At 42.3% G+C, this 17,996-nt stretch overlaps 1 protein-coding gene across 2 annotated transcripts in view; it reads left to right on the top strand.

The window, feature by feature from the left end:
• The first annotated feature begins 1,165 nt into the window (after positions 1-1,165).
• C1galt1 (core 1 synthase, glycoprotein-N-acetylgalactosamine 3-beta-galactosyltransferase 1) overlaps positions 1,166-17,996 on the top strand; it is a 35,159-nt gene continuing 18,328 nt past the window's right edge. Inside the window, exon 1 of one of the 2 annotated variants that reach the window (XM_085683835.2) lies at positions 1,166-1,323. In XM_085683835.2, the coding sequence (XP_085539961.1) occupies positions 1,317-1,323 (7 nt within the window). In that variant the 5' untranslated portion in view covers positions 1,166-1,316. Of the gene's footprint in view, positions 1,324-1,549; positions 1,708-17,996 lie in introns of those variants that run through there. The other variant, XM_048437197.3, reaches the window with a different exon arrangement.

Consider the following 17,996-nt stretch of genomic DNA (forward strand, 5'->3'; position numbering starts at 1 on the left):
GGAATGGTTCAGTCCACTCTTGTGACTAATGGATTAATGAATAAATGAGTTACCCAGAGATAGCCATAAAAGCCAGTTTGGCTAGGTCTCTTTTAAGCTCTCTGTTCCTGCCATGATATCCTGCTGCTTCCGTTCAGGACTTGACAAGTGAAAATGTCACCACGCGTGGCTCCTTGATCTTTGTCTACAAACAGCCAAAATATACCGGTCTTTATAACTTAGCATCGTTAGTATTAGAGGCAGAAAAAGGACTCAGATAAAGTTCAGTGTCTTATTTCAAAACCCTCAGTTTTATTAGCTCTGTCGTTGGTGTGCTCAGAACTGCCTAAATTGAGCATCTACCAAAACGGACATAACCTTTCCATTCCGGGGCCTGGCGTTGTCGGTATTGGGTCAGCAAAGTCGCTAGATCTTAACTTCCACGCCCCGCTGCCTCAACAGGTGGCAGCCCACTTCCTTTGTCGGAAAGATAGCTTCCTGGTTCACAGCACCTTGGTCAATGAAGGGCAGACGAGCTTTGCAAAGCTCTCTAAAGAACTTGCCCATTGCAGGGCAGATGTAAAGCGCCACACATGCGTTCTTTCAGGAGGCTTTTCCGTTACCATTATCGGGGATCTCTGCTCTTCTGGGGTATACGTCTGGTCACATAGCCCCCTCCTGCATACTTCCTTATGCCACACTTAGGACAGAGAGATACTGTGAGAGGACAAGGGAAAAAAGAATGAAGGGGCTGCTGGGTTAGAGGTCAGCGCGGCGTTAGGGTTTGTTCCGCAGATGACAGTTCCTAAGTCCCCTCTACTCGCAGTTCCTGCTAAAGTCGCGTCCCCTGAGAGAGGAAGCTAGGGCTGGACCCACCAACCAAGCTCCCCAGAATGGTGCCAAACCTAAACCCTCGCTGCTTGCAAGCCGGGACTTCCCAGCCCCCTCCGCACGAGGGCGGGGCGAGCGCCGGACAGCCAATCCCCGCGTCCTCACGTCGCCGTGTCCCCGCCCACGCCGCCAGGGCCCCGCCCTTCCCTGGGGCTGGTGCGGCGGCCGAGACGTCAGCCCTCGCAGACCCCTGGGTGGTGACTGCGCCGTGGGCGGGCCGTGGTCAGGCCGCGCGGCGGGGAGGGGCGGAGCGAACGGCGGGAGCGAGCGGCGGGAGCGCGCGCCGGGCCCGCCTCGGCCGCCGCCGCCGGGGGATGATCTGGGCGGCCGCGGGCGGCCCTGGCTAGCGGCCCGTGCCCGTGCTGCGGCCGGCCGGGGCAGCGAAGGTCGAGGGTCGCGTCGTCCTCCTCCCCGCCTCCGGGAGGGGCGAGAGGGAGCCGCGGCTGATGTCAGGTAGGGCGGGCGGAGGCGCCCGAGGGCTGCGGGTCCCGGGGCTCGGCTGCCCGCAGCGGGGCGACTGAGGGGGACGGGAGCGCGGCCAAACAGGTGTCTCGGCGGTGGGCGAGCGGCCGCCCTTGCGCTCTCCTCCGCCCGGCGGGTCCGGCGGGAGGTGCTCGGGGCGGGCCAGCGCCTAGCGGTCCTGCCCGCCGCCCCGCCCCGGCCTCCGCGCGCCCAGCGGCCGCCAGCCCTGCACTCAGGTGCGAGCACCTCCCGGCTGCTCGGGTCCCGAGTGCCAGCCTGTCTCCCGCCAGCCGGCCGGTCGGTCGGTCAGCTTTGTCTGGGGCTGCCTCATCACGGTTGGAAGTTTCCCTGCGGCTGACTGAGCAAACTAGCCAGGTGTGTTGGGGGCTTGCTGCGCGCACAAGGATTTAAATTTTTTTCCCCTCCCCTCTGGTAACAAAGTCTGATGGGATTTCTAGATGGTGGCTAGTTAAACAAACTGCTTTGAATTTGCATAGCCTCAAGCATGAGTTGACTGTAACTCGGGATTGAGAATTGGTTTTTTTTGTTTATTTTTTTTTTAAATTTTTATCTCCCTTCCACTCTTAGTGCTTAAAAAAACAAGCGGCGGGAATATTCCTTTAGGATATTTACATTCTGGAAAAAAATATTTTTCTAGTCCAGTTTTTTTGTATTCAAAAGGCCACGATACTGCCTTTTAGGTCATAACGACTAAAAACGTATTCTGAATTAAAAAGTTACGCAGTGAGAACTTTTATGCATCAAACTGAGTAATTAGGCATCGTGCAAGGAACAGAAATATGGTAATTTACTGGAAGTTGAGCGTAGACCATAGATAGCTCTGCCTGGATGCCAAGAAAAAGTGCTGTGCACGTTACAAGTTGTTTGGTTCTGGTTTAAGTTTGGAAGTGGAAATCTGAGTTTTTAGAGAGTATTTAGAGGACAGTTTTCCAGGCTCTTAGCAGATACATGTCAGATGAGCGTTACACACATGATTGTGCATCCTGAGCACGTATATCTTAACTTTTATTTTCTGCCACCTTGCTGTATATTTTTGTACAGTTTAAGTGAATGTAAACTTTCAAGTTACCAGACAGTTAACTTTATTCATGATATGTTAAGTAAAAGAGCAATTTAGGAAGGCAAGTATGAGTCACTTAAATTCAGGACTGGTAGAGAACTAGTCAGTGTCTCAGATTTACTTGAAATGTATGTTTTCCTGTTTCCCTTACTGAGGACTCAGCATTTTACAAATACTTTGTGGTTACTGGCCACTTAAAGTTTTTTTCCCCAATTATGTAGCCTATAATTGTGAATAAATTTAATATTAAGAAAACTTTAGAATTTTATAAGCAGTTTCTTTAAGAGTACATAGAATGAGTTAATGTTTAGTTGGTCGTCTGTAGAGGTGCTCCACTGCGCATATGTTAGCTGTGTACTGTTTCTATGTTGATGTTGCTGAAATAAAAATTGTGTTATACAGCTTGGCTTTATAATTCATGGTAATGTAAAGCCAGATCTTGTGAAATTATTGGTTGGAATTTTTTTGTGTGGATTTGTAAATAAAATGTAAATAGGAATTGCTACCTTAATGGCTACTATTTACCTATTACACTCTAAAGTTTTGGTTTTTCAGTACAATATTTTTAAAATATTGAGATTTTTAGTAAAACAGCTAGTTGAGAATCTTATCAAGGTTAAAAGAAAGATCGACGTTTTTAATGCTAAATCTGGTGGGAATAAGGTTTTTTAAAAATTAAAAATTTAGCCGGGCAGTGGTGGTGCATCCCTTTAGTTCCAGCACTTGGGAGGCAGAGATAGGCGGATCTCAGTGAGTTCAAGGCCGGCATGGTCTACAAAGCGAGTTTGAGGACAGGCAGGAAGGACTGTTACATAGAGAAACCCTATCTCAAAACCAAAAAAAAAAAAAAAGTTAACATGCAGGATGAGATCCATATACTTATGGATTATATATGTCATTGTACATTGCTTTTATTTTTTTAAATGAAGAAAGGAAAGACTTGCCCCATAAAATATAAAGTTAATATTTTATCTATGAATCTGGCAAGAAACAAATGTCAAAGTATACTTAAGTTTTGGCACCTAATTCAAATGCGTCCCCCGAAGGGCTAGGATACTAGACTCCATGCCAGTGTCTGTTATGTGTGAAAAAAGGAAGCTGTTCTTTATGAACCAGGGAATCCCATTAGAAGGTGGCAGTGGCAGAAGCCAAGGAGAAACTTGGAAGAAATTACTTGCACCTGCAGTGTGAAGTGCATTCAGGGCCTAGGGAGGCAATATTGGGAGAGTCTGAGTTTGGAAACCAGATTATTTTACAATGAAAGCTGAATACTGAATTGAAATTATATCCAGCTCCATGTAGCCATCTGCATTCTTGTTGCTGTAGTGTTCTGAGGCTACCAAAACAAAGCACCATACACTGGGCCATTTCAAATGTTTGCAAGGCTATTCTCTAGAGAATCTGCTGTGTTCCTCTAGGCTTCTGTGTCTTAGGTTGTCCTTGACGTTCTGCTATACCGCTCCAGCCTGTGCCTCTGTTACCACAGGGCATTGTCCCCATGTGGCTCTGCAACCTTGCTTATAGAAGTGGGGTGCCTAGGCTCATACCATCAAGTTCATAGGAACTCGTTCAAAAGGCAGATTTTCAAAGTTCACTGCAGATTTCTTGATTTGGAAACTTTAACTAGGCTTCCAGATCGGCTAACTGGTCAGATACCTTGTTTCTAGATATAAACAAGGTGAGTGAAAGACGCTGAAAGCTAAGATGTGCCCAGGGAAGACCCCTGAGAAGGACAGAGCTCAAGTAGCTGGAGAGTAAAGCAGGAGTGTCTGAGAGAGAGGGTGGTGTGCAGCGTGAAGACCCTGCAACACGTGGTTAAGGAACAAAGCAAGGACTCCAAGCTACAACACACTGGGGAAACAGTATTGGGCAGTATTGGATAAAGGTCATTTTAAGGTTTTGACTTTTTTTAAATGAAGTTAGGAAAGTGGTAGAGGCTTTTGAGGAATTGGGCGATGGAGTCTGATTTCATCTGATAGGATCACTGTGGCATGCAAGCAGAAATGGACTGAAGAAAGAAGGGAGGAAGAGAAGTATTGGCTAGAAAGCTGTTGGAATAATTGAAAGACAAAAGTTCAGCCCAGGGTGGAGGCAGTAGAGGCTGAAGCTAACCTGAAGAGGTATAAGACAGAGTGAATGTGAAGAGTAAGCTTTCCCCTCTTCTAGTTTCCTTAGTAACCCTGCTCCCTAAAGATGATCAGTGTTGCAATTAGTTTTGATATATTCTTTCTGAAGTGTTTTATGTATATATGAGAAGCCGCTCCAGCAGGTTAGTGCAGGGCCGTGTGAGTGCATACCTGTGCCAGTGTGGGTCACAGTCAGGGCTCTTTCTCAGTTGCTTTGCTCCAGATTTTTTGAGACAGGATCTCTCCCAGAACCTGGAGCTCACCAATTCTTTAAGAATAGCTGGTCAGCCAGTCCCTGTGGAGGGTGGAGATGGGGTGGCATTGCTTCCCCAGGCCTGGGTTTGCAGAGTCAGGTGCCGTTGCACCTTGCTTTTTTACATGGGCTCTGGAGGATTGAACCCAGGTTCTCACTGAGCCCTTGCGTCTTCCTAGTGGAGTGGTTCTTGATTGAAGCTGATTTATTGCTCAGGAGAAAGCTGGTTCTTGTGCAGATAGGCTTTTGGTTGTCACTACTAGTTGACATGCTATTGGCATCTAGTAAACAGAGGAGGGGAAGCTTCTGAACATCTGTGCATTAATAGGACAGCCCCCACAACAGCGCCACTAGCTGCCTCATGCTACTACTTAGTACCAGGATTCAGAAAATGTGACTTAATTTCGCTGAGGTGAGAATATAGGGAGTGGAAGGACGAGGGCATTTTAGTCAGGTAATCAGGTAACACGGGAGGAATAGTGGAGCTAGTGGGGTGGTTAAGAATCTGTTAACAGTCAAGCTCATTGAATGGTTTAGTGGAGAGATGAAGTGGAAATGTGGACAGAGGTTTAAGCGTCATGCTAATTAAAGATGGCTCGTTGCACACTTGTAGCTGTAGACGTCTGTGATGATTACTGGAGCGGCAGGGCCACTGTCTGAGTAAAGTAGGAGTGAGTTGCAGAGGAGTAGCACATATGGGGGGAGACAGGTTCATAGTGGCTTCCAAGTGAGAGCAGAGTGAAAGGAGACAGTGGGTAAACAGGAGAGGTGGGTGAGAAAAGCAAAGTTGGCAGCACTTGGTGCTTGGGTGTGGATGGGAGTAAGTGGAGCATTAAGAGTGTGCCTGTGGTGTCTCTGGTACAGTTGACTGCTCGGCATGTAAGGCCAGGGCTTGACACCCAACACCCCTGCATACACATAATTTCCCTCCCTAGCTTCTAGTTTCAGTAATCAGATTCTGAGTGAAAGAGGGATAGATTGCTGGGTAGCTAAGATAATTACCAGTATTTAAGGTAAGATGAACAGATTAAGTGATGAAGTTATCTGCTTTTAGTTTTTTGTTTGTTTGTTTTTTGGCTTTGGTCTTGTTGTCTGTCGTCAAGGTGGAAGTGCGTTTTTGAGTCCATATGATTGTGAATCTTAGAGAATTCTGAAAAGGATCAAGAGGTTTAATGGGCGATTAATACATTTTCATTTTCACTCTCTAGATAAACTATTCTATTAGGGTTTCTATTTCTTTGACGAATCACCATGACCAAAAAGCAAGTTGGGGAGGAAAGGGTTTATCTTGGACTACACTTGGGCATTGCTGTCCATCACTGAAGGAAGTCAGGTCAGGAGTTCAAATGGGGCAGGAGCTGATGTAGATGCATGGAGGGGAGCTGCTTACTGACATACTTCCCGTGGCTTTCTCAGTCCACTCTCTTGTAGAAGCCAGAACCAGCAGCCCATGGATAGCACCACCCACCATTGGCTGGGGGTGGAGGGAGTGCTCTACCATCGGTCACTAATTGTGAAAATTCCTTACAGCTGGATCTCATGGAGACTTTTCCTCAACTGAGGCTCCTTCCTCCCTGATGACTCTAACTTGTGTCAAGTTGACTCACAAAACCAGCCAGTACAACTACTTTTATTTATTTTTTGCCAGGAAAGTAAAATTTATTTTTTTTGTTTTACATATACAGAAATTGTATCTGTGTGTATGCATTAACTATTTTAAAAAATACAATGAAATTGTACTATGTTAGCTTCAGTACTTTGTTTAAAAAAATGTCTTTTCTACAGTTAAAATGAGGTTGTATTGAGGAAAATGCATGATAGTGATGAATTGGAGAGCAGTGAATTTCTTTACTGTAAATGTTAGTACTACTGTAGGGGTGACATTAAGGGACCAGGAGTTACAGGCGTTGTGTTGGTTTTGTCTTTTCTGAGACCAGGCCTTGTGGGGCTGGACAACCTTGAACTTCTGATCCTTCTACCTCTGCCTTCCAAATGCTGGGATTACAGGTGTGAACCAACATGCTGCTATTTTTGTGGGGGGTGGGAGAGATAATGGCGGGCAAGGTTTTATACAGACTTGGGGGGGGGGCTAGGTTAGAGTTAAAAATAAAACCTAATGCTCCCTCTGTCCTTTGAAAGGTCCCCCCCCTTTCATTCTCCTCTACTTTTACAAAATGTACTTTTACTAATGAAAATATTAGCCACAGGTGCAAATATTTTCCTCATCAACACATGTAGGTCATTGTTTTTAACGGTTGCGGAGTTTAATACTCTGTGAACCAACATCTGAGCATATGACTGTCACAAATATCTATAGAGGCTTTAAATTTCTGATCTTGAAGTGATTGTTCAAGGTATATTCAGTTAAGCATCTAAGATAATTACCTAGTATTCTTTGAAAAGACAGTAAAAGTGTGTGTAAGAGTATGTAGTTCCAGTTAGTAAATGCTGTATGTTAACAAACTGTAGAAGTTCTGGCAGTGTGCCAGCTTAGAAAGACCCTCTTCATTGTGACCTTTTTTCCTTAATCGTTGGTGAAATTGATAGCCTTGCTAACTGTATTTTCCTGAGTCTTTTGTACTTTTATGTTGTTAATCATCTGTCTTTATGTTGTGCACTCATTTTAAAGCATGCTATAAAGAAACAGCCCTTTGAGCCAGCCGCTTTGCCTCCAGGACTTGCCCACTGAGTAAACTGGTTTTCTATAGGCCCAGCTTCTGAGTTAAAGAAGCTCTTAGTTCATTGGATAACTGTGCAGAAAGATGTTTTCTCCCAGTCTGTTTTTAAAATATTGAAATCTTAGAAGCATTTGGAATCGTTAATTATTAGAAAAGGTCCTGGCTGGTTGCTTTTGTCTTTTCCAAAGAACTAATTATTTTCATACTATGCCTTGCATAAGCCACCCCTTCCTTGATGTCAGATGCTGTGTGGATTATGTATTCCATTTTGACGTGTATTTGTTTTGTTTTGTTTGCTTATTTTTCCACACCATTTCAACCTGATGAAATCCTTCTGATAAAGACTACCTGGATGTCTGTCTAGGGTGAACAAGAGGAGGTGATTCGTTAGCAGTCGCGAAGGAGTTGGTCCAGCTGCCAAAGAGCAGTTCTCACTGAGGAAGACCAGTGCTGTATGGGTAGGGTTTGGAGGAGGGTGGTGTTGAGGCAAAATTCTAGTGTCATGATGCTTAGTAATTTTAGAAACACATCGAGACTGGGTGTGGAAAAGGTTGGTAAACATCTGGCATGGTGTGTGGAGACCATGGAGGTAAGATAATTGTGGGATGTTCTGTGTGTACACCCTTCCCTGAAGCCCCACGTTGGAAATTGAGGTTGCTTCAGATGCAGAATCATCAGTCAGTCATGCACGAAGTGGAGGATCGGTCTCACTGATGGCATTTCAAGCGCTGTGGTTTCCGGCAGTCTGTAGAGTTGTATAGCAAATCTGTTGTTAATTGATATGCTTTTACAGACATGCCAGTCTCAACATCTAATTGTTAGTTCTTTCTCTTCATCTCTGGTTTGTTTACTTATGAGAAAGAACATATGCAGATGTGTGTTGGAGACAAGGTAGCCCAGAGTGGCCCTAGGCTGGCCTTTAAGTCCTACATCCCTTTGCCTTCATCTTCCAAGTGCCGAGATTATTTGTGTGTGCCACCATGCCTAAGTGTAAGCATATTTTAAAATGCAGTATGCATTGTGTGTTTTCTGCCACCCATTCCTTGGCTCGCCATGGTGCCACAGGTCTTTAATTCCAGCACTTGTGAGACAGACAGGCAGATCTCTGGGTTCCAGGACAGCCAGGGCTATGTAGTGATGTGATCTTAAAAATAAATACAGAAATAAATAAAAATTAAATATCTGTGCTCTCATTTCCCCAAAGTTTTACAATGTTTTGTAGAGTTCTTTAACTTTTAAAACTCTTTGTGTTTTGGCTAGATCCCATTTCATACACAGATTGATCTGTAGGAAACTGACATCTTTAGCATTTTTTATTGTGATAAAATACACCTAAAATGCTAATCCTTGTGGGACCCTGTCCTCCCTGATCCTTGAGACCAAAATACTGGATGCAAATAATGTTTATGCTAACCAGCTAAGCTTCCTGCTAGTTCCGTCCTTGGTTCTGCTACAGCCTGGTACATTAGCCTGAGGGATCTATTTTACTTTAAAATGGTAATTTCTCAACCTGCCTCAAAGAAGCTCAGGCACCAAGGCCCATCTAACCTGACATTGCCTTGAACCCTCGACCACCTGCCTGGGGAAAAACTCCCACAGAGGCCAGTTTCCCCAGCCCCCTCTGGGTGGGAGGAGTTTTCCTTTACTGGGGCCTTTATTCTCCTTCCTGCTTTTGTTGGGAGGAGGCCTTGCCCTTTTGATCCCGGTTGCCCACTGGTATAAATACCCGACTTGAGTTTGATAAAGTTGCCATTTACTCTTTTTTGTGTGTGTCTGTTTTAAACCCTCAGGCCAGTCGTCCATTCTTGTGGGCCCGAGTTTGGGAAGGCAAGGCACACGCCTGAATCGGGTGTGGGTATCCACTGGAAGGCGGGGTCTAACAATCCTAGTCATTTTTAATTGTACAATTCCACTGTTTGATTTACACTGCGACGAACCCATTATTGTTGTCCTACTCTAGAACTCTGCATTCTGTGAAGCTGAAACTCAGTACCATTTAAACCCTGAGTCCCATTCAACCCCCAAACCCTGGCAACCGAAGTTCTGCCCTGGGACTGAGTTTTACTGAAAGTACTAAGGAAAACCATACACTGTCTTATGATTGCTTTGTTTCACTTAACAGAATGTCCTCCTTTTATCTGTTTGTAACATTGGAATTCTCATTTTGTAAGATTGATCAGTAGTCCCTTGCATATTTACTAAATCCTTTATCAGTTAGTAGATAGTGTGAGTCACCCCCACCGCACGCCCCATTTTAGTTTGTGTGTGTGTGTGTGTGTGTGTGTGTGTGGTTTTTTGTTTGTTTGCTTGCTTGTTTGTTTTGTGTTTTTCGTGGCAGTTGTTTTTCTGTAACAGCCCTGGCTGTCCTGGAACTATCACTCGTAGACCAGGCTGGCCTTGAACTCACAGAGATCCACCTGCCTGTGCCTCACAAGTGCTGGGATTAAAGGTGTGCCGCTACCACCCAGCTTCATTTTAGTTATTTTTAATACTGCTGTGGGGAAAAAAATATCTCTGTGGGATTCTGCTTTGAAGGCCTTAGGGTATATATTCCAAAGTGGAATTATTGGATCATGTGATAATTACCCCCCTCCTTTTGGAGACAGAGTCTTAACTCTGTGAGTCAGGCTGGCTTGGAACTCACTGTGTAGACCAGACTGACCTGAGCTTTCAGAAATCTTCCTGCCTCTTCCTCCAGAGTGTTGGCAGTACGGTCAAGCACCACCACACCCAGTGATAATTAGCTTTAATTTTGAGGACCTGCTGTACTGAGCTGCTGCCCACAGCCGCAGTACTAGTTTACATTTCTGCTGCCATACACAGAGATTCCAATTTCTTTATTTGCTTGCCAACGCTTGTCCTCTGATTGTTGGTAGTCGCCTGCATTGTGAATATGAACTGGCATTTCATAAATGGTAGACATATAAGGGATTGTTTTACTTGCTTATTGATTGTGTATCTTTTGGAGAACTATTCAAGCCCCATGTTCATTTTGAGTTGAACTGATTTTGTTGTAGCTGAGTTTTAGTTCATCACATAACATAAGCCCCATAAATCTCAAATTATATATATGATTTGGGTTTTACTCATTTTATGCCTTGATTTTTTTTTAACTTGATAAAGTCTTTAGATGCAAAAGGTTTTATGTTGTTTGTTTTTGCTGCTAATAAGTTCATTATTGTTTTTACTTTTTAGGGCCTCTTGATTCCATATAAATTTTAATTTTTATAAATTATAGTTTTTCTATTTTGGAAAATATTGTTGGGATTTTATTAAAGATTTCATTGAATTTATAGAACATTTTGTTAATTATACTGACTGTACATCAACACTGTATTTTCACAGTGTTAAGTTTTATGATTCATGATCATGAAATATATTTGTACTTATTTTTTGCTTCATATGTTTTAGTGGTCTGTTATTAGACACACATAATTGACTTGTCTTCTGTCCTCTTGATTACTGTCTGTCTGTAGTGTCTCTTCTGTACTTTACTTTCAACTATGTGTCTTTGGATGGGAAGTGTATTGGATCATGTTTATCCATTCTGCCTATGTCTGTCTCTCGGTTAGAGCTTAATCCATTTTCATTAAAAGTAGTTACAAACCAGGAGGGACTCCCCAGTTGTTTCCTAGTCCCCCTTTACTGCATTACTATCTCATTTCCTTTGAGTATGTTGTTTAAGCTGTGTTCTTTGTGTATCAAGGGAACTCTGCTTTAGAGTCCATACCCATTTAACCTCAGTAGTCTTCAGAAATGTCTTTCTTTTAGAACTCCACACATCTTTATGCATTGTGTGTCAAAACTATCTTAATGCCTGCCTGTTAAATTATATGGGAACCAAGTGTAGAGCTAAAAATCTAAGTTATAATAGTAAGAGGTTTTCTGTTTCCCTGTGTTTAATTTTTAATTTTTATTTTTTATGGTCTACTGTACTTTTACAGGACTCTACATTTCCTGCAGAGCAGGTCTCTATTAATGAACAGCTTTTGGTGGTGTTTACACAAGAATGTCTTAAGTTCCCTTTCACTTTTAAGGGAAAATTTTGTCAGATGTAGGATTCGTGGTTGATTTTTTTTTTCTTCTTAACACTTTAAATATATCAGCCTACTACCTTCTGTCCTCCAAAGTTTCTGATGAGAAATATGATAATCTTCTGACAGTCACTTGTAGGCCATGAATCACTTCTTCGTGCTTTCAAAATTGTCTCTGGCCTAAGGTTTGATTTAAATGGATGTTGATTTAAATCTTTGCAATCATCCTCCCTGAAGTCTGACCAGCCTGTTGGGTGCTAATATTGAAATCTTATATTGAATCTGGGGCTTGTTAGTGGTTGTTTCTCTGAATAGTCTTTCCTGCTCAGAAATTCCACGGTGAGTCTGCTGGGCTCCTTCCTTCATGGTGTCCACAGACCTGTAAGCTCTTAGATTCCTCTTTGTTATTCTCCTTGAACTCTGGTGTTTCAATTGTTCTGTCCTCAGGCTTGCTCTTTGTTTCTTTTCCTGCCTGCTCAAATTTGTTCCTCCCTCCCTCCCTCCCTTTCTTTTCTTCTAGTAGATTTTTGAATTTAGTTAATAATGCTCAATGCTTTTAAGCTTCAGATTTTTTATTTGGTTTCCTTTTTAGGTTTTCTGTTTCTTCAGAATCATTATCTAGTAGATGACCTTCAGGTCTGTCTTAGCAACAGTTGTTGGGTTTCGCTTCCTCATTGCTATACATGAATCATATTTTCTCCCTTGTTTTCTTTGTGTTATTTGAAAAAAGAAAACTTGTTTCCAATTAATAATGTGATCATGAAATCAGATTGTCGCTTTTGCTGGTGTTTGGTGTTTTGGTTTTGTCTGCTAAGGATCAGTATAAACAAGGTATTTCTGAGGTTTTCCATTCTGGCTTTGTAATTGCCCTTGTGCATGCAGTTGCTCCTTTGGGTGTCTGGTGGAGGAGAAAAAAATAAAAAGGGATGGGGAAGGTATCATCAGCCTTTCAAATCCCCTAGAAGTCACTTTATCCAGAGGAGAGGGACTTCCAAGGGCAGATGAGGTGTGTCGGCAGTGACTGCCCGTCTGTGTCTAGATCTGTGATCAGAAGCAGCAGTCAGCAGTGCATAGGATTCCGAAGACAGATTTTTATTGCCCACCTTTATCCCCATAACCTTCTAACAACTGCCCCACAAATATGTACTCTACAAATAGCTACCTACCAAGCAGACTAGTAGAGGGAAAGATGATAGTTACTTCTAAGAGGTGAAATTAACTGAAATCGCTTACAATTTACCTTACTTTCCAAGTCTTTCACAGGACATTTTGAGCCATTGATAGTTTATCTTAGAGTTCTAAAATAGTTAACATAATACCATATAATGTCTGGATGGGAAAACTGTTTCCTAATACTAGCCTACCCTTTCCCCAGAATCTATTGATTGTTCATAGATCAAAAATGTGTCTTGCTTTCAATTCATTACCCTTGAGTGGAATTGTAGTTCCCTTTATGTGAATCGTGTGCTTTTAACATGATAGTTATTCTTTGTTACTTACAGCTTTTCTTGCTTTCTTTTACAATTATTTTCTGCATAATTACTTATAATCTGTATATAAAAGTGTGATTCACTTTACAAATAGCCACATTTAAATGACTTTTTAAAAGTGTTTCCAACTCTTCAGACGGTCAGATTATCATTTAACTGTTATTTTTTTGTCCAAATATATGTATACCTGTTATTTTTATTATTTACTTTTTTATACACTTGCACTGGTGTGTGCCTCTGGTGCAGTACTGTGGCATCAATAATGTTGGTAATAACTTACACCTTTATCTTAAACTAATATTTAATTTAGTAGGGGAACATATAAGGACACTGATGCGTTCATCATAATTAGTAAAGTTAACCTAGGCTCTCAAGTTTAGTGTCTCAGTTAGTAGATACTGTGACTGCAGAAAGGGAGGAAGTGTCCATAGATATGGCAATTTATTAGTCTCAGAAGGCAGATGTCTTGGTAATTAGTGCCAGTAAAGGGTGCTTTGTTCTCATGAAGATAGAGATAAGGAAAAAGAGAAACCATTCCAAAGTAATCTACTAAGTCTTCAAGGCCGTGCCCTGGATTGGGTTTCAGGCTGCTGGTGGCACAGAACTGATGGAGTTTAGAGAATATTAGCTATTCCTGGGAGGCTTCCAGTATGTTAAATCATGGCCAGTGCTTCCTGTTGGCTGAAATGGAAGAAGAGACTCTGCCACTTGTTCTTACTGATGTGATGTTTTGCTCAACTACACTGGGCCAAGCAAGTATGGACTGAATCTGTTGAAAGTGTAAATCAAAATAAAATTTTCCTCCTTTCTGCTGTTTATATGAAGCATTTTGCCACAGTGACCATAAAAATAACAAATATAGAATGCTCATAGTTTACTGGTAAGAGAGGTGCATAGCCTTCTGATAGTGCATGAATGTCGGAGAGGAACAGGGAAGGGCTGCATGGGAAAGTAGTTAATTTACTTAAGATGGTTGAGCCATGGGTGTCAGAATACCAAAGCTAATCTGTCCATAAGATAAAATGTGATAGGTTATTCAGGGTGGAAAAAAAAATGCAAGAGTCAGAGCCATCCTTATAAAAGTTCATGGCAAACTTTAAGAATGGGCTTAACGTGTTCAGGTTGATATCCCTGGGAGGCCTGCTCTTTTCTGACGAGACATGGAGGAGAAGTGGATCTGGAGGAGAAACCACACTCGGGATGTAATATGTGTGAGAGAGAAAAGGGGCTTTATGAACAGTACAGATAAGCTGGAAGGCAGATGCACTAGGGCTTGTCTGCCAGGGTTAGCAGTTTGGTTTTCTCCTGGGCATTGGGAGGGCTTAGCCGTCTCAGCCGTCTCGGGTTTGTGCCGCACATGCTGGTTTTCAGCTCCACTGTCATAGTATCCAGTGCTTGTGTTTAGCCAGCCTTTGTTTCTATTAAATACTGGCTCCAAACTGTTAGAATGGTAACAGGGCCGTGTGGCATGCTAAAGAGAAGCCACCATATGCTCATTAAAAGTGAAAATTTTCAATTTCAGTTGAGAAATGGAGTGGGAATTCCAGTCGTCCTGATGACATGGTAAAGTATAGAGCTGTGCAGTTAAAGCTAGAGGTGTGACGTGTGGATGAATAGGTTTGCCCCTTGTGGTCACCCGAGCCAGGCAGTGCTTCAGGATATTGAAGCACTGTAGTCTGCTTCCTTTTGGCTGAAATTGAAGAACAGACTTACTATTGTCCTGAGAAAAGGCTCATTGTCAACAACTGTGGCAGACAAGAGGCTTTATTTTGCTTTCTGGAAGTTTTTACTGACAGGAGACAATTCGCCAGGATTCTATCCCCATGTTAGAACACGTGGCCTTTAACTGTTTGTCTATACGATGATCTTATCACAATCTAACCCCACGGGGAGTCAGTGCACATCAGGATTCTGTTTAATGATAATACAGGAATTTAAGAAAATCCCTGTTGTGTATGATGTGTGGGTATGGGTATGTACTTTCTGCAGTACATGTGTGGAGGTCCAGAGGGCGTATTTCAGAAGTTAGTTCTCCCTTCCATTGTGAGTTCTAGGATCGATCTTGGGTGGTCTGGCTTATGCAGCAAGCACTTGCTCACTGAACTATCTCAGCATCAGAGTTTTAAATCATTCAATGTGTTTTTCAATTTTTTATGATGTATTTATCAGGTTATTAAATAAATTTTCTCAGTACTCAAATAGTTTTACCAGTGAGGTTTTTGGGCGATAACTCCATAATAAGTTGAGCATCTGTCTTAGGGTTTGCTAGTTTAGCATCTAGTTAACGCTTCTGATGCTGTGATACAACATGACCAAAAGCAGTTTGGGGAGGAAAGGGTTTGTGTCACTTCCCTTTGTATCACAGTTTATCGTTGAAGGCATTGAGGGCAGGAACTTGAACAGGGCAGGAACCTGGTGACAGGAGCTGATGCAGAGGCCGTGGAGGGCTGCTGCTTACTGGCTTGTTCTTACTGTGAACTATAGACTTGAGATTCGTTAGTTATGTAGTGCTTTTCCTGAAAGGTCTGATAATTCTTAGCTGACTTCATAACTCACAGTGGTGCTAAAAATTAATTGTAATCTCTTGACATGTTCCTCAATAGTAAATTGATCTAATGTGAGTGCATCATTGGGCAACCCTATTGGAACTTCACAGTTCTAACAACTAGTTAGTTTTTAACTTTCCCTACATCAAAATCATGGTAGCAGATGAAGCCAGGGCTCTCTCTTTCCAAAGGCTAGTCAAGGTCTCACTTTGTCCTGCTCCTGGTGCTCATTCTCAACATCTAGCTCCCCGGTCTCTGTGGAATGTGGCTGCCTTACTATGTCTGAAGCTGCATTGCCAGTGTACATGCTGTAGAAGTTGCTAGAACATCAAGCAAGGATCAACCAGTTCTGCCTTGACGGATTGAGTTAAATGGCCTCCTTGTGACCTCACTTGGGACCTTTTGTTTAGCTTCCTCCCTCGTCTGTCTTCCTTCAAAGTTTTTCCAGAGAATATTTTGGTTGGCTCTTAGGAGAAACTGGGGTCCAAAATGGTGAAGAGTTTGTTTGGGTTCTTCCAAGTAGCAAATAAGATGACACAGATTGAAATGTGTTCCTAAGGCGTAGAAATTTCAAACAAGTATTAAAGACAAAATCCCAGATAGAGGAATTGCATCAGCTTTTTGCCAGAAGTTTCATGCTCACGGAAAAGCAGTGTCTTGTAAGAGAAGGGATTGGGTAATTTAAAGAAAATAAATAGTACAGTTCTCATTAAAGGAGGAAAGAAGAGAAAGAAAGAAAATCTTGGGTAGGCCTGATCCCTGCCTGTAGTCTCAGCACTTGGAAAGTGGAGATAGGATTCTCTAAAACTACACTGCATACCAAGTTGCCCTGCTTAAGACCCTGTTCCAAGCAACAGGAATTCTTAAGAAAGGAAAAGAGATAGATGTGAGATAACCCTGGCGGGTCTCTGTAAGGGTTCCCTCAGATGCAGCTTTAGATCTCACCAGTTAAACTCACCAGTTAAATGGAGCACACTGGATAAGACCCAAGTTTATTTGGGGAACGTGTTTTTTGGATTTTCTTAAAGTTTATTTGGGTATAGGTTGATTAAACTTGGTCTCTCGTGTCCTCTTGACCAAGTATTTTGAAACCCCTCAGTAAGATAAAGTTGTATCTCTAATTTTAAATTTTCCATTCTTTTCAGTAAATTATTTTGACTCAAGTGTCTCATCTTAGAGTTTGTGTCTAGGCAGCGTAACTTAAGATAACTGGCATGCCCCACACTCTCTGACTTAAGATAACTGGTGTGCGCCACACTCTCTGTATCTTAAGATAACCGGTGTGCGCCATACTCTCTTTGCTACTGTGATATTTTGGAGGTTGAACTGTATTTTTCTGTACAGTATAGTTTAGGTTTTTTCCTATTAATAAATCATGATGTTAAACTCTTAAAGAAAGAATTTGCTATATGATTTTTCTAGAATGAATACTTAAATAGTATAGAAGACTTTTTGAGAAATCAAAATATTTTATTCAAAAATTGGTCCTTTTGGCATCTGACTCTGGCAATGTATTTTATTACTTTATGATATTTAGATTTTATATCCTGGGTCAATTGTGGTAATTGCCTCTTTAGATAAATATGTATTTCACTTTGGTTTCATATTTAACATTGTCTTAGGGATTTCTAATGCTGTGAAAAGATACCACGACCACAGCCACTCTTATAAGAAAAACATTTAATTGTGGTGGCTTACTTACAGTTTCAAAGGTTCAGTCCATTATCACGACATGACGGAGAGCATGGTGGCATGCAGGCAGATGTGGTACTGAAGTAGTTGAAAGTCCTATATCTTGTAGGAAACAGGAAGTCAACTGAAAGTCATATTGAGGGAAGCTTGAGTCCGAAGAGCCTTCAAAGCCTGCCCCACAGTGACACACTTCTTCAACAAGGCTACAAGTACTAATAATAGTGCCACACCCTTGAGTGGCTGTATTCTTTCAAACCACCACATTTCCATTCCCTGGACCGCAAAGACTTATAGCCGTATAATAATGCAAAAAAAAAAAAAATGCATTCAGTCTAACTTCAAAAGTCCCCATAGTCTATATCAGTCTCAAACTTGTTTCAAAGTCTCTTCTGAGACACATAGCAATCTCTTACCTGTAATCCCCCTGTAAAAATCAAAAGCAAAAAGCAAGATCACATACTTCCAACATATAATGGCACAGGATATATATTACCATCCCAAAACACAGGGAAGGGAACATAGAAAGAAAATACTGGACAAAAATAAGACCCAGACTCTGCAGCTCCTTGTCTGATGTCAGAACGCTCTTCGGATCTCCAACTCTGATCAGCTGTGTTGACTGCAGCACACTTCTTTCTCTTGGGCTGATGCCACTCCCTGTTAGCAGCTGTCCTCAGCAGGTACCCCACAGCTCTGGCATTTCTAACATCTTGGGTTTCCCAAGACAAACCAGGCTTCAACTTCACAGCTTCATCCAATGGCTT

This window comes from Myodes glareolus, chromosome 25 (assembly GCF_982192425.1).
Source record: "Myodes glareolus chromosome 25, mMyoGla1.1, whole genome shotgun sequence".
Classification (NCBI taxonomy): Eukaryota; Metazoa; Chordata; class Mammalia; order Rodentia; family Cricetidae; genus Myodes; species Myodes glareolus.